The sequence below is a fragment of the Chelonus insularis genome, unplaced genomic scaffold (genome assembly GCF_013357705.1).
Source record: "Chelonus insularis isolate UGA/USDA-ARS -01 unplaced genomic scaffold, ASM1335770v1 contig_88_pilon, whole genome shotgun sequence".
Classification (NCBI taxonomy): Eukaryota; Metazoa; Arthropoda; class Insecta; order Hymenoptera; family Braconidae; genus Chelonus; species Chelonus insularis.
The window spans coordinates 724,809-739,619 of NW_023276776.1; the positions used below are offsets into that span (position 1 = coordinate 724,809).

The window sequence follows — 14,811 nt, forward strand, 5'->3', positions numbered from 1 at the left end:
GACACTTTTTTTCTACAGAATTTTACGATTTTCCTCTCTATGTTCAATCAACTTAATGTTTTTCCTAACGTCACCATATAACCTGTCACACATCATTTAATTACCACTACAACGGTACACTTACAACACGACAAAACGCGAGTTGCTCCAATCCAAACTGTCGCCTTACTAATCGTCGAATGTTTAAATTTTTATTCTTAATAAGTGCTTGAAATAATAGTGGGTGAACTTTTTATCAAATAAAAATGGTTACCGTAAAGGGACGAAAAAGTTCAAACAAAAATCCGCCAATTTTTAGTCATGATTTTATTATACAAAACCATGCTGATATTGTATCTTGTATAGCTATGGTTTTCGTTATTGGACTTATGATTCAGGTATAAATGACTTTTCTTAACATATGCAGCATAATTAATGACATATTTAAACCAATTAAACCTCAAGCTAAAATAAATATAAATAAATATTTAATGTTTCTTAAGGTTAAACATTTTTTTCAGAAGTTTAACAGTTAGATTGAAAAGAAATAAATTTTTAGGCTTAAAAATTTTTTATTTACAACACTTTGTCATTGTAATATCATTAATGATCAACATAAATAATGTAGATACATAAAATCGTAATAAATTTGTATAAACTTTTCGAATATTCTAATGTACTGTCAAGCTCCACTTTCACCATATGTTACACATTTACTGATTTTTTATCATCTAAAGTCTCTCTATTAATAATATTTCCTACTGATCGTAGGTGACTTCTCCATGGGCATATATTTTTATTGCTCTTCAACATAATATTTCTGCGATAGATCAACAACAAGAAACAGATGTTCACTGGCAATTTGCTACCGGTTGGAAGGATTATTGTGCTGTGTTTTTCTATTTTTTGATCGTAATTGTTATGCATGCAGTCATTCAAGAGTATATTCTAGACGTAAGTTTAATAAAAATGAACTACATTTTCTGTTAAATACTGTATAAATAATAGTTAATTAATTATTAAAATATTTCAGAAAATTTCGAAGAGATTACACTTGAGTAAAGTCAAGTTATCAAAATTCAACGAGTCGAGCCAATTAGCAGTATTTTTTACCTTATCAGCTATTTGGGGGATTGATATTATTATAAGAGATAATTTGGTATTAGGAGTACACTCACTGTGGGAATCTTATCCATTATTTATGTCATTTTCTATGAAGTTATTTTTCATCATCCAACTTGCCTACTGGCTTCATTGTTATCCTGAACTTTACTTCCAAAAAATTAAGAAAGAAGAAATTGGTGCTAAAGTTTTCCAAGCTACTGTTGGATTGTTTTTCACTCTTACTGCATACTTCTTCAAGTACAGTATTTTTTTAATCATTTCTTTCATTAATATTTTTAATTATAGGATATTAATCTAGAAATGTATTCTTTTAGCTTCCAACATATAACTGTGATGCTATTAGTGTGCCATTATATTGGAGATCTTTTCCAACATGGTGCACGGTTAATGCACATTGTTTATCGTAAAGAACATATTACACGAGGTAAGTAATAATTAATATTTTTTATGAATAAATATAAATATTAAATACGATAATAAATGAAATTATTTTTAATATTTTTAGTGGCTTTCTTAATTGCCAATTTCATCTACGTACTAGTTAGAGTTTTGACTGTGATTGGTGCTGCTACGTTTTATATTTATGGATTAAGCAAAGTGCAATCATTATTAGATTACTCTATTGGAAACTTCAACGCTCCAGTCGTACGATTCTCGGCTTTTGGATTAGTTTTATTATTCCAAGCATATTTACTTTATGACTTTATGAAACGGCAGTCTCTACGAACTAAAGACAGTAGTACGAGTTCTGTTACAGCGGTGAAAGCTAAATCTAAACAACAAAAATTAAAGAAAAAAGAAAATAAAAAATCAATGACCTCTGAAGACGATGACCTTCCAGAAGTTGATCAAGCGACGAAAAAAAATTTAAGATCACGATCAGCTATTAAGACAAAATAATTTTGAGATTTTCTATTATCACGTAAACCCGTATTTTATATATTTATAGATAAATTTATTTGCTTTTGAAAATAGAATGATAAAGGCCAAAAGAATGAGAGAAAATATATTAATGTAAATTTACACAAAAATTTATTAATAATATTATGGCAAATTTTTTTTATTTACGTACATATTTATAACATTATTTTTTATGAAAATAAATTTATAATTATGAAAAATAATATTGCTTTTAACTTTATTTGTCTTTATTTATAACAATTTTTCAAATTATCTCCATCTAAATGTTTTATATTACATAAACATCAGATGCATACAAATATGCAACATACTAATGAAAATAAATGAATACACATATGATGTTAGGAATGTTTGTGTGAAAATCTACTCTAAATAAATAAAATATTAGTTAATAACACAATTAAAGATTCACATAAATCTGAATAACACAAATTGATTTAAAAATGATAAATCTCGAGGACAAATTTAAATAAAAATATTTGATGATAATATAATAGATAAGAATTAATAATAGAAGATATAACCTTTCAATTTGATAAACAATGTCTCTTACTCCGTTACCACTTATTTCTAAATTATCCAAGCAAGTGATACGAATATTAGGATGTAATCCCGGTGTAATGACACTTCAAGGTACTAATACATATTTGGTTGGAACTGGAGAGAGGTATAAGATAGTTGTCAAATTCACTTGTCAACCATTTATTAGCAGCTTTCGTTTTCCAGACGTATATTGATCGATTCTGGAGATGAAGATACTGCTCCGCAGTATATTCAAGCACTACAAAATGTTCTGAAAGATGAAAATGCTACAGTTGAACATTTAATTATTACTCACTGGCATCATGATCATATTGGAGGTGTAAAAGCTGTTGAACAATTGATCCAATCAAGCTCTGGGGAAATCCCAACAATTTGGAAGTTACCATTACCAGGAAATAAAGATAAAAATATCTTTCAAAATAACTGGAAAAAATTGATTGATGATCAAGTTATCAATGTAGTAGGTGCTGAAATTATTGTTAAATATACACCAGGTCATACTGAAGATCACGCTTGTTTAATGTTCAATCAAGAATCAAATGATAATATTCTCTTCAGTGGAGATTGTATTCTTGGAGAAACTACTGCTGTTTTTGAAAATTTAAGCGATTACATGGCATCATTGAAGAAAATATTATTGTTAAAACCTAAAACTATTTATCCTGGACATGGTCCGGTTGTTGAAGATCCTGTAATTAGAATTACACATTATATCAATCATAGAAATCAACGTGAAATGCAAATTCTAGAAACTTTGACTGATCATCCTACTGGCCTATCTGTTACAGACATTGTTAAAATTATTTATAAGGTAATAATTATTTTATAATATAAATAAATAGTGATTAATAATATATCTTTAATTAATATTAGAATACACCAGAAAATTTGTGGCCAGCAGCTTCAATCAATATTTCTCATCATCTTCAAAAACTATTGAAAGAACAAAAGGTAAAAGTTATTGATAATAACATTTGGTATTTAAGTTGATGGAATTTTTCATTTTAAGAGATAATTATTACTGATAGGATAGATTTTTAAAATTAATAATTAACTAACAACTGTCCTGTTTAATACACTCATTTATTTGTATAGTAAAATAGATAAACAAATATATATATATATGTATATATTTGTATAAACAATAAATATTTTCATTATTTTTCTTCTTTCTTATCAATTTTTCAATTCTTTCTTTTATCTAACAATGCTTAAAACATCGGTATTTCATTTAAATAATTTTTTCCTTCAACTTCATTATATAATTAATATCTATATAACGGATTAAAATGTATATAATATATATTTAGTTATTAATATAATCATCAAATGATTAACAAATTATAGATATTCTATTTCTAAAAAATAATCTCTTAATTAATAATAGTTTATATTATTTATCATTCGATATTTTTATTAGTTATTAAAAATGAAGGCAAAATATAATTAAAAAAAAAAAAACTGGGTACAATATTGATTACCTATAAAAATAAATCAACAATCATTGATAATATAAAGATATCAATAAATATTTTTAGTGATAATATAAAACAAAATTGATTATGTAATTGAAATAAAATGAATAACATTTAACGTATACTTGAATTATTAAATTAATATAACAGTATTTAAAATAAATTTTTTCTACAGTATTACCTCAAAAAATTTCTCATGATTAATTTTATAAATTTATCACATAGTATAAAATGAATTTTATCAAATTTTATAATATAATACTATAATATTCATTTTGCCTATTAATAATAAATAAACTTCTCATAATCATACGTTATTATCGAATTGATGTTTATATAATATAAAACTTTTAAAAAAGTAAGAAAAATGAAAACCACTTCAATTGAAAAATTATACTATGCAGTGTTTTATATAGTCTTCTTTAAAGTAGAAAGGCACCTAATAATTTATACGTACATTATTATTTTGATGAGTATAATATAATATCACGGTAAATGTTATAAATTTACGTAAATTTGATTAAAAATGAAAAAAACAAAGAGATTTTATTAACATGTATTTTTTTTTTCGTTTTTTTTTGGAAAATTATATCAATTAATTGATAAAACAACAATTCTCTCATTAGGCAATTAATTTTAAAATCAACAATTATTATACAAATTTTGCACGTTTAAACAATTGAACATAGTCCAAAAAAAATCTTACTTAAATGTAAGACAAATAAATTATTGAATAACTATAAAAAATAACAAACATTATGAATCTAGTAAATAATAACATAAAATCATGGATATTATTTCATGTATTATTGATAATTCTCATAGCTATTGATTTATTTATTGATATTTATGAAAAATTAATCTCTCTTGAAATATTTGATTATTATCGGTTCAAATGAAAAATATTTTTTCTATAAAATTTTGTAGATTTAGAAATATTTTTTTATGATTATATGAGAAAGGCCTCTTGATCAAAACAGCTTGGATTAATGTAACTAAGTAAATCATGATCCGACATAGAAGTAAGTTCTTGTGGTAACATGTTATTTGAATCTTCAGCTTTTCTTAAGACAGAAACTTGACCATTAACAGTTGGAATAGTATTACTATTAATTCCATTGCAAGTGACACATGGACGATTATGTTGCTGTTGTATAACTGGTAATTGTTGAACATTTTGTGCTGATTTTTGTGAAACTTGTGAAGCAATTTGTTCAACAACAGCAGCCGCAGCTGGAATTCCATTTGATGGAGTTTTAGGTAAGATACCTTCCATTGCACTATTCATAAGTTGGGCGCTTTGAGTGACAACGCTATTTAAAATATTTTTCGTAGCAATAATAGCATGTGCAGTAGTTGTAGAAATTGGACGATTATTCATAATATCTTGTGTTGCATTAGTGATAACATTAGTAATAGCTTTTTCTGCGGCATTTGTCAACCTTTGTTGATTTGGTTCTTGAGCAGCACTATTGGCTAATACAGAACTAGCTTCAGCTACAAAATCAGCAGGTTGATTTAACATTGAACCAATGTCTTGTTGAACAACTTGTTGTACAGCTTGAGCTGCTTGGGCATGTTGAACAGCTTGTTGAACGGCTTGCATTTGTTGAACTACCTCTTGAGTAACTTTTTGTACAGATTGCTGTACAACTTCTTGAGTAGCTTGTTGAACAGCTTGTTGGACTTCTGGTACTGCTTGAACTTGACGAACAGCCTCTTCTCTTTGTACTGCTTGTTGGACTACTTGTACGTTTTTTTGTACGACTTTTTGCACTTGTTCTTGAGCTTGTTGAACTGTTTGTACAGCTTGTTGTTGTACCTGAGCTACTACTTGCTCCACTTGCTGTTGTGCTTGGGCGACTACCTTTTCTACTTGTTCTTGTATTACAACATCTCGCTGACTGAGCACTTGAATTTGTCTTGGTATCGATTCATTTGGTGTTTGTAAATAAGAATTATGAACAGACATATTTACAGATGGATTAGATATTGTGGGATCAACATTGACTGATTCTGTCATAGATGATAGCATTACTGGATTCATAGTTGTTAATAAAGATTTGTCAGATGAACAAGACAATTCTGAATGTGGTGATGATGATGGCGATGATGATTCTGAGATAATAATATTGTCACCCATTGTATTTATACTAGTTTGTTGTTCATTTAATGCTGTTGTTGTCGATGGTGTAGTGGCAGTTACACTATCAACAACAGCATCTACCACAGATGATGACATTACAGATTCCAGTAACATTGTTTTTACTGTATTAGATAAAGTAGTAGAATTATTTTGAGAAACTGACTCTTGAGATTGAAGATTTGACATTGTATCAATGTCAATTTGATTCATTAATGCTGCATTGTGCATCGTTACACTTGATATTGGTGTAATCATTCGATCAATCGAATGAGACTCAATGGTTGAATTAACAAGAGCATCCAATTTTGTAGCAACCGCTACTGATGTTGATGTAAGAATATTTTTTGATAAATTATCTTGTCCTTGTTCTCGAGCATTGTTCGGACTACTTCCTATGAGAGCAGATTGTTGAGTAGAATCAACAAAATTTTGTTGTGTCGCATCCGTAGTTTCAATAATTGAAGTAACATTAGATTCAATATGATTTAAATGTTGTTCTATAGATTTATTTTTCATTTGTGTGGCTAAAGCTGAATGATGACCTGCTGAAAGTGTTGCCGCAGAATTATTAAGGTTTTGAAATTCATGATGTTTCATACGGAGATCAACAGCTACACCAACACCCGAGAGATTACTTTCACTTAACACTGATTCATTCGATAACATAGAACTGGTATCTTTGTTTATATGGTGAGAACTAAGTACATTATCAATTACTGATTGTTCATGTATTCCAGTTAATGAATTTTGATGATCTTGAGTAACAAGTGTCAGTGGATGCTGCTGATTATGTATTAAATCAACAACACCTAAAAGATTAACAGTTTCTTGTGGCACTGTTGATGATGGTGAAGACGTTGAAGTTGTTTCTGAAACTGTATCAATCACATTCTCATCAATGTGAAGCTGATGGTGTAATGGACTAGTAGAAGTTTTTGTAGTAGCACCTGCAGTAGAAGTTGACATACTTTGAAGACTATTTTCATTCATTATATTAGTTGTACATTTTTCCTCTAAAACTTCAGACTTCAACACATCAGGAATTATCAATTGATGATGACTTGATGAAGAAGATCGAGCATTAAGAAGAGAATTGTCAACTCTATTTTGCTGTGATAGGGGTAACATATCATCTACTGAAGAATTACGACAAGAAGTTGATGTTTGAGGAGGCCAAAGTATCATAGATGAATTAGATATGGATACAGATGATGAAGTCGGATCAGTTTTCAACATATCTGATTGCAATAAATCATGATATGCTGACGAGTGTTGTTGAGTCACATTATTCTGTGAAATATTAGTTAAAAAATTAGATGTCACTGAGCCAGTAACGTCACTCTCAGGGATTAGTACTGAAAAAGAATAAAATTTGAATTAATATTACTTAGAAAAAAAAAAAAAATGACCAATAAAAAGGTTTAAATCTTACCAGTAGTAGGTACTGTTGCCGCAATTGATGATGATGATGGAGATGATGATGATGAAGGAGGTGTTGGTGTTGGTGATGAGAGTGGTGGTGGTAGAGGCGGTGGTGGTGGTATTGTTGGCGACGTTGAAAGCATTTCATTCGTCGACGTGGAAACGATGAGTGATGATGAAGATTCAACCTTACCTACAGATGGCACCGGAGGTGTAGATGTTGCTGTATATATAAAAGTATGAGGCTCACTGGTTTTCCCAGATGAAATGGCAAAAAGCTTTACAGTAATACTTTCATCAGATCGAAGATCTTGCCTCTGGTATGCCGGTACCACACAGACCAAATGCGTTTGTTGAAGAAATTCTTTGTCCGGAATAACCGAACACTCCCAATGAGGCTCATTAAGGCAATTAATATCCTGATTGTCAACTTGAAAAACGATGCGAGTATCTTTAAGAAGATTCTTTCCTATAATAAAGAGTTCTACACCTCCCGTACATGGACATGAAGTCAAAGATTTCTTACAGATTTCTGGTATACCAGGTGGTTGGGCTGAAAAAATCAGTTTATTTCAGTTTACCATTTACTTTTCATATCCGCAAAATCTTCAGCTTGCAAAAAGATGCTTGAAGAGGAAGAGAGCACAACTCACTGCACACAATTGGCTGCGAACAGACTTGTAATGTCTCGTTGCTTCCATCTGGTAGTGTAATGGTGGTTCGAAATACCATTCGACATCGTGTTGACTTTTTCTTGCTACGTCCTTGGAGCATTCCGGCAGCATGAGGAAAACGATGTTCTACGTCGACGTTACGTTCTTTCAGGATACCAACACAGTCGCAAGTAACAACCATATCTTTAGCAGGATCCATGTCCACCTCAACAACTATTGTACCATCAATTTTTGTTTCAATACATGGTGTTGAATTTTTACCACTCACTCGACAAGCTTGATAGAACATGTGAGGTGTAACACGTCCAAGATCTGTACCAATAAAAATGTGTAGGGTTGTAGGCTTATCATATCCAATAAGACGCACTACTGGAAACCCATTTCCAGTACGATCCTTGACAGCACCTCGTGACCCTTCAGTTTGATAACGCGCTCTATGCTGTTGCTCTGGTTGGCATATTATTTGTAACTGGACTTTACCATTTCTCGACACATTACCTAATCATAAAAAATTTATACATTATAATAATAATAATAATTATTATTATCATTAACTATACTTAAAATATCAAGAGAAAGTCTCTAAATGTATTTAATTTATTAGATAAACATAATAGTATATTTCACACCTAGGGAGGAAAAGTAGACTAGCTCAAACCACGTGTAAAATTACAACCCGAGCCGAAGGCGAGGGGGGTAAACACGTGGTTTAAGCTTGTCTAATTGTCCTCCTTAGGGCTGAACATAATTTTTCGTCATACCTGAGTGGAAAGTTCAACCCCTCTCCAATGGAAAAGTGAACTTTCCGCGCAGGCATGACGAAAAAGTATTTTTCTTTATAATTATTTAATGAAATATTGACTGTTTATTTAAAATTTTAATACATACTCAATTGTGATGTGAGAGTAACAGGACCTTGATGAACTACTGGTGAGGATCTTTTTCCATAAACACCAAGAGTTGAACGTGATCTCGTAACTCCAATAACTTTGTTAATAGTTGTACTATTGTTAGAGACACGTGAAAAGGTAATTCCAGAATTTTTGGTAGCAATCTTCATATCTCCAGTTGCTGTACCAGCGGATATTGGAACTTCAGAGAATGGAAAATTAGCGTCCTCTGATTCAAGTTTAATATCCATTTTTCGTCTCTTGGAATCTTCTTCCCCACCAAGTTCAGTATTCCAAGTCTAAAATAAGAACGCAATAACATTAATATTCCTTTAAACTAACTAATAAATAATAAAAAAAAAAAAACAATCATTATTACCGTAGAGTTATCAAGAAAATGATGCTGCTGTTGTTGTTTTTGTTGTTGTTGTTGATTGGGAAGATGATGATGATGATGGTGATGATGGTGGTGGTGATGATGATGTTGTCTTTCTTCGAAACCTAATCCAGAATCACTTGAATTATCACAAATTTCAGTTGCTGCATTGGCTTCGAATTCATCCGAATTTTTGATAACTACACCACCAATTGGTGTCAATGGTAATTTAACAGATGATCGATATTGGGATGGTTTGACTTGTTGTTGCTGGTTAAATCTTGTTGAAATTTGACATAAATTGTTATTACTTGCCAACGAACTTATTGCGTTGTAAGAAGTTCTAGATGAAGTGGAACTATCAGCTACATTATTACCTAAAAAACAAATACAGAAAAATTATTTTCATTTAATTTATTATAATTAAACATCACATCATAATTCAAACTTAATTTTAGATATAAATAGATGGAAAATCTTATTCTAAATTATCAAATATTAAAAGATTTAATAAAACCAGACCATGAATGTCAATGACCTGAATGATTTCATTTTCTGCTAAAATAAATAAACTTCTGGAGTTATCTCATCTCCAAAGAAAATATATTTAATGAGAAATTTCGATAAAAATATGTAGAATAATAATATTAGAAATAAAGCGTGAAATGATAATTACTTATCATTTCTAATTTCAACTTGCTACAACAAAATTATTAATATTATCTTTTAATAATTGATATATTCTAGATTAAGTAATAACACATTACAATAAGTTCTTAGATATTAATAAATACACAAATACAAAATGAGTCATTAGACTCATATTATGAAATAATTCATAATGAATTAAATTTTATTACCGTAGCAAATATACAATTGTGAATATTATGGTGATAATTATTCTTATTTTATTGTTACAGATATAATCAAAGTGCACACCTTTTATTATGTATATCACCAATGAGAATAGATTTCAATTTCGTTATCATTATATTTCATTAGTGATAAAAGAACGTTGAACTTATTCTCATATTTAGATTAATTATTGTCCTTAAATTATATAAAAATTTTTTATGAATAATAAAATCACTTTAACTGATAACTTAAAGATACAATATAAAAGTTATACTAAATATAATTATTTTTTTATTTTTCAACTTAAATATGCACAACAAAAAAAGGGATAGAATAATTATAAATATACACCTAGTACGCTTGTGAAAAAAAAAATGCAGTAGTATAACACAAGTGGTATAATAATAATTTACAACTTATACGTTTACACAGTGGATTCCTATTTTTTAGATGTATTATAAATTATCTAGATATGTTTTATCATGATCAATCAGTCTTACAATTAGATAATTATTACATAGCTTTATTCTTACAGTGGTCGTTTCTGAAATTCTGACGTCAATGCAAGTGAATCAAGTTTATACAATGTATAATACAATAATAACTATTACTATTGCAGATTTACTTTCTTAGTATTTCATCTCAATTAATTACAACAAGTTTTTACAGAATATAGTCTTATTTATTATTAACGAGAACGAGTTAATTATATTAAGTAGCATAATTTTTTTCTTGAATAAACGTATTCTAGAATTATATTCAATTGTTTAAGAAATGTTTTTGTTTGTTTGTTTTTTTTTTTTTATTTAATATTTAAAGAACAATTGCAATAAATGTATTTAAAATATCATCGTGCAATCAATAAGTTAAATTCGAGCACTCTGACTCAAATATAAGGTCATTGTGAAGATCCAATATAATAGTAAGGTTACATTTAAATAATGATACGTATATCCCAGTCCTTCTTGAAGTAGGAGCCATCAAGATCGAAAGTTGTATTTATTGCAGAATATAACCGGTTCAGTTTGCCAATGACGTCAAGAAAGAACAGTCTTATTTATATATATATATATATATATATTTCTCAGTATATTTTTTGATTATTATTATTATTATTATTACTAATATTATCAATTATAATAATAATCATCATCATAACCATAATAATAAATTCTTACAATCTTATTCATTAAATTGTCTAATACAATATAAAGTAAAATATTTAAAATTTAAATAACATCACAATTTTTTTTTTTTTAAATAAGATAATTTATTGTGAATGTTAATTTGAAAGTAACTTCGAAATTCGGTTAAATATCTTGAACTTTCCATTTATATTGCCATTATTTTAGCTTATTTTATTATTCATATTTTAAATCAAAAAGAGATATCATTAATTTATTATTTAAAAATACTAGAAAAATACGGAAACAGTTTTTAAAGATTTACAATAAATAATAAATAAATTTACATAATATTTAAGTGTCTCTAGTAGGTCAATTATGAATATTAAAAGTAATAAATCTTTAAAAATTTTATATTATTTCTCTCTTCGTCTCTTTTACAATCAATTAATTGGCACAAAACAGTACAGCATCAAATACAGAACAACAAAGCAATAGGCCAATAATATAAGTGTCAAGTAAGTCGGACGTCGCACGGATCATTTAACATAAATCGCTTCTTCGACTGGACGATGACCCAGCCGATTGTTATTATTATTGTAAATACTATAATAAGTTTAATGTAAATTTTTTAATTCAACTCAAATGATAAATATGAAGTTAAAATGATAGAACACTGTGTACTTTAAAGTACATTAATTTTTTATGAATACTTTTTTTTTGTTTAAATTTCAATTTCATTATATAAGCAAATGATTTAATGTTAAGCTTACTGCTAATAGAATTTTTTTTCAATTGGTATAAAATAAAAAAATATTAATCAGAAATGTAATTTATATCTATCAAAAAATAGTTAATATTTAATGTGACATCCATCTATTGTTATTAATTTTTAAAAATAATTAATAATTATTTCTCAATATTAATAAAGATATTATTATAACCTAACCTTTAATTATTCTTATTTGTTTATATTAATTTAAATAGGTAAAAATTTATATAAAAAAGAGACAGAAATTATTATTACATACTTGAATTATAATATAACAAATAAATATTGGTAATAAACATTAGTATTGTAGATATAAATCAATTTTAAAATAATGAAAAAAGGAAAAAAATGATACTCATTTTTGATTGAACAATCATGAAAGCAGATATGTGTGCAGAAGAGCAATTAAATTCATATTTTGTTGATAAACATGTTACATGTACACATAAAGTGTATTTTAAAATTCATTATTAATAGCAATAATGTAGTTTAAGAGCATATCAAGCCAACATATCATAAAATAGATTAGCAACTTAGAAGAATTATTCAGATATATTTGTTTACATTAACATGATTGAAAAACTAAAATAACAGACTTGAGATATATTTTTTATCTATGTTATTGATTATAAACTCATTCTTAGCAAGAAAAATCTATAGCAGTCTTCTTCAATGCCAAACAATGCTTTTATAATTAATGCACAAAGTTCAATAATCTGTATTGATAGATATTGATTGTATTCAGCATTATATTAATACAATTATTAAGACAAAGGCATTTAATTTTATAAATCTCTAGACTTATTATTTTTTACATTATTTGAATAGTTAAACTTTTATATTGACCACTGATGTGATGATTAACAGGTTTTTTAACATATATAATATAGTGCATATATGTATGATTAATACTTGATGTCGGTGTATTGGGTGAAAAGTACAGTAATACTAAAAATTTAGCAAAAGCTCTTTAACTTACCGGCTGTGATGACCTTGTAATTTTTTCCATGTCTACGATTTTTTTTATCTAAATGACGAACTTTCAGCAACATTTCTGATCAATTTCAAAACGATTGTAATCCTTATAATATACCACACTCAGACTACGCATTATAATTTTCAATTCTTTTCACGTATGTTAGTACATGGCAGCCATTTGCCATTCTCCAGCCTTATGTATTGTCTCACTATTGTTTTCTTTGTATGTATTTATTTAGTCTGGCCAACCTATTAATTGGAAGTAATGGTATAGGTTTTTTCTAACTCTTGTATAAGTTAGTATAAGTACTTAGCTTACTAATCAGCTACACTAGCTGTACTGTAACTATCTGCAACTATACTGGCCTGCCTGTGCATACATACTGAACTGTACTATCGTTCCAACGACGTCATCATTAAATTTTATAACAAAACAGGGATGTAGTAACTGAAATTAAGACCCTATGTTTAAGTACTATTTGTTATGAATTTATCACTCGAACTTTAATTTTCTAATTACTCCTTTATAAAGTGAATTATTAAATAACAGAAAAAACTTGAAAATTTTAAAAGTACATTAAATGTTGATAAAAATATTTAAGTTATTATTTTATTCCGACTTATGTGGATGCACTTGTTATTCTACGATTCTTCGATTATTCTACGCAATTATTTGTGTCTCATTAAATCATGCTTTTTTATAAAAAAAAATATTGATAATTATTTTGATTATGGCGCTACTGATCAGTCTTAGATCTTCTTTTGAGATGCATTCATTGAGCCATCTCAGTGTGGATCAAATGTATCTATTGCGCATGGTTTATTTGAAAATTATTATTATTGTCCATATATATGTATTTAATTGCGTCAGTGTTATTTTGTTCTCAGTGGAATGATAAACAATTCTTTTTACTGGTATAGTAGATTGTACTTTTCTTATTTTCATTGTATAATTTTTTTTTTTTTTTCAAATTCGTAATCCAATTATTACGATGAGTAATTTATTGAAAGATGCAATCATTGTCAATCATAAAAAAGTTTAATTGTTTAGTATATCGATAATATAAAACCATTAAAGTGTTTTATAATTTTTTGTCATCCTAAGTTTTATTTTTTATTTTAAGTGACAGTCTATAGCAGTATAATTTTTAGCAATTATTTTATATTTAATATTTTATAAAAATTATTACATACACTACCGTCAGAAAGTTTTGGAGCATCTTTTTAAATTGTAATATTTATAGAATATAAAAAAAAAAAAATTTGAAACATAAAATTACAAGTGGTTTTAAATTTTCTAATAGTAGTGTATTTTATAAATCGCAATTGAAAGTAGATATTTTTAAGTCTATGTTGTTTAGTTTTTTTAGGTTAAACGTGTATTTAATACCCATTTCATCATTAAATTTTATATAATATCATTGTAAATAATTAGAGTAGACTTGTTATTAAATTATTTCATCAGAGATAATGTGAATTTAATAGTTATAATTATACTGTTAATAATTTAAAACTATTTGTTTAATTATTT

The 14,811-nt window shown here is 27.7% G+C and overlaps 3 protein-coding genes across 3 annotated transcripts; 2 read left to right on the plus strand and 1 right to left on the minus strand.

The window, feature by feature from the left end:
• The first annotated feature begins 96 nt into the window (after positions 1–96).
• Positions 97–2,189, plus strand: TRAM (translocating chain-associated membrane protein 1). Its single transcript, XM_035091475.1, has 5 exons — positions 97–377; positions 751–933; positions 1,013–1,341; positions 1,419–1,528; positions 1,610–2,189. Exons 1-5 carry the CDS (start codon positions 246–248, stop codon positions 2,002–2,004), a joined length of 1,149 nt encoding a protein of 382 aa, XP_034947366.1. The 5' UTR covers positions 97–245; the 3' UTR covers positions 2,005–2,189.
• Positions 2,190–2,380: 191 nt separating this feature from the next.
• On the plus strand, positions 2,381–3,635 carry LOC118071731 (beta-lactamase-like protein 2 homolog). Its single transcript, XM_035091075.1, has 3 exons — positions 2,381–2,692; positions 2,752–3,379; positions 3,442–3,635. Exons 1-3 carry the CDS (start codon positions 2,568–2,570, stop codon positions 3,556–3,558), a joined length of 870 nt encoding a protein of 289 aa, XP_034946966.1. The 5' UTR covers positions 2,381–2,567; the 3' UTR covers positions 3,559–3,635.
• Positions 3,636–4,872: 1,237 nt separating this feature from the next.
• On the minus strand, positions 4,873–13,916 carry NFAT (NFAT nuclear factor). Its single transcript, XM_035091139.1, has 6 exons — positions 13,282–13,916; positions 9,555–9,928; positions 9,174–9,474; positions 8,265–8,783; positions 7,622–8,164; positions 4,873–7,544 (listed from the first exon to the last, which is right to left on the minus strand). The coding sequence occupies exons 1-6, from the start codon at positions 13,352–13,354 to the stop codon at positions 4,993–4,995; spliced, it is 4,362 nt and encodes a 1,453-aa protein (XP_034947030.1). The 5' UTR covers positions 13,355–13,916; the 3' UTR covers positions 4,873–4,992.
• Positions 13,917–14,811: the final 895 nt, after the last annotated feature.

Coding starts and splice junctions, on each gene's coding strand:
- LOC118071731 (XM_035091075.1), top strand. CDS start 2,568: ATGTCTCTTACTCCGTTACCACTTATTTCTAAATTATCCAAGCAAGTG. Junction 2,693..2,751: donor TTGGTTGGAACTGGAGAGAG/GTATAAGATAGT, acceptor TTCGTTTTCCAG/ACGTATATTGATCGATTCTG. Junction 3,380..3,441: donor TTGTTAAAATTATTTATAAG/GTAATAATTATT, acceptor AATTAATATTAG/AATACACCAGAAAATTTGTG.
- TRAM (XM_035091475.1), top strand. CDS start 246: ATGGTTACCGTAAAGGGACGAAAAAGTTCAAACAAAAATCCGCCAATT. Junction 378..750: donor TTATTGGACTTATGATTCAG/GTATAAATGACT, acceptor TACTGATCGTAG/GTGACTTCTCCATGGGCATA. Junction 1,342..1,418: donor CTTACTGCATACTTCTTCAA/GTACAGTATTTT, acceptor GTATTCTTTTAG/CTTCCAACATATAACTGTGA.
- NFAT (XM_035091139.1), bottom strand. CDS start 13,354: ATGTTGCTGAAAGTTCGTCATTTAGATAAAAAAAATCGTAGACATGGA. Junction 9,475..9,554: donor ATTTTCTTGATAACTCTACG/GTAATAATGATT, acceptor TTCTTATTTTAG/ACTTGGAATACTGAACTTGG. Junction 7,545..7,621: donor GGCAACAGTACCTACTACTG/GTAAGATTTAAA, acceptor ATTCTTTTTCAG/TACTAATCCCTGAGAGTGAC.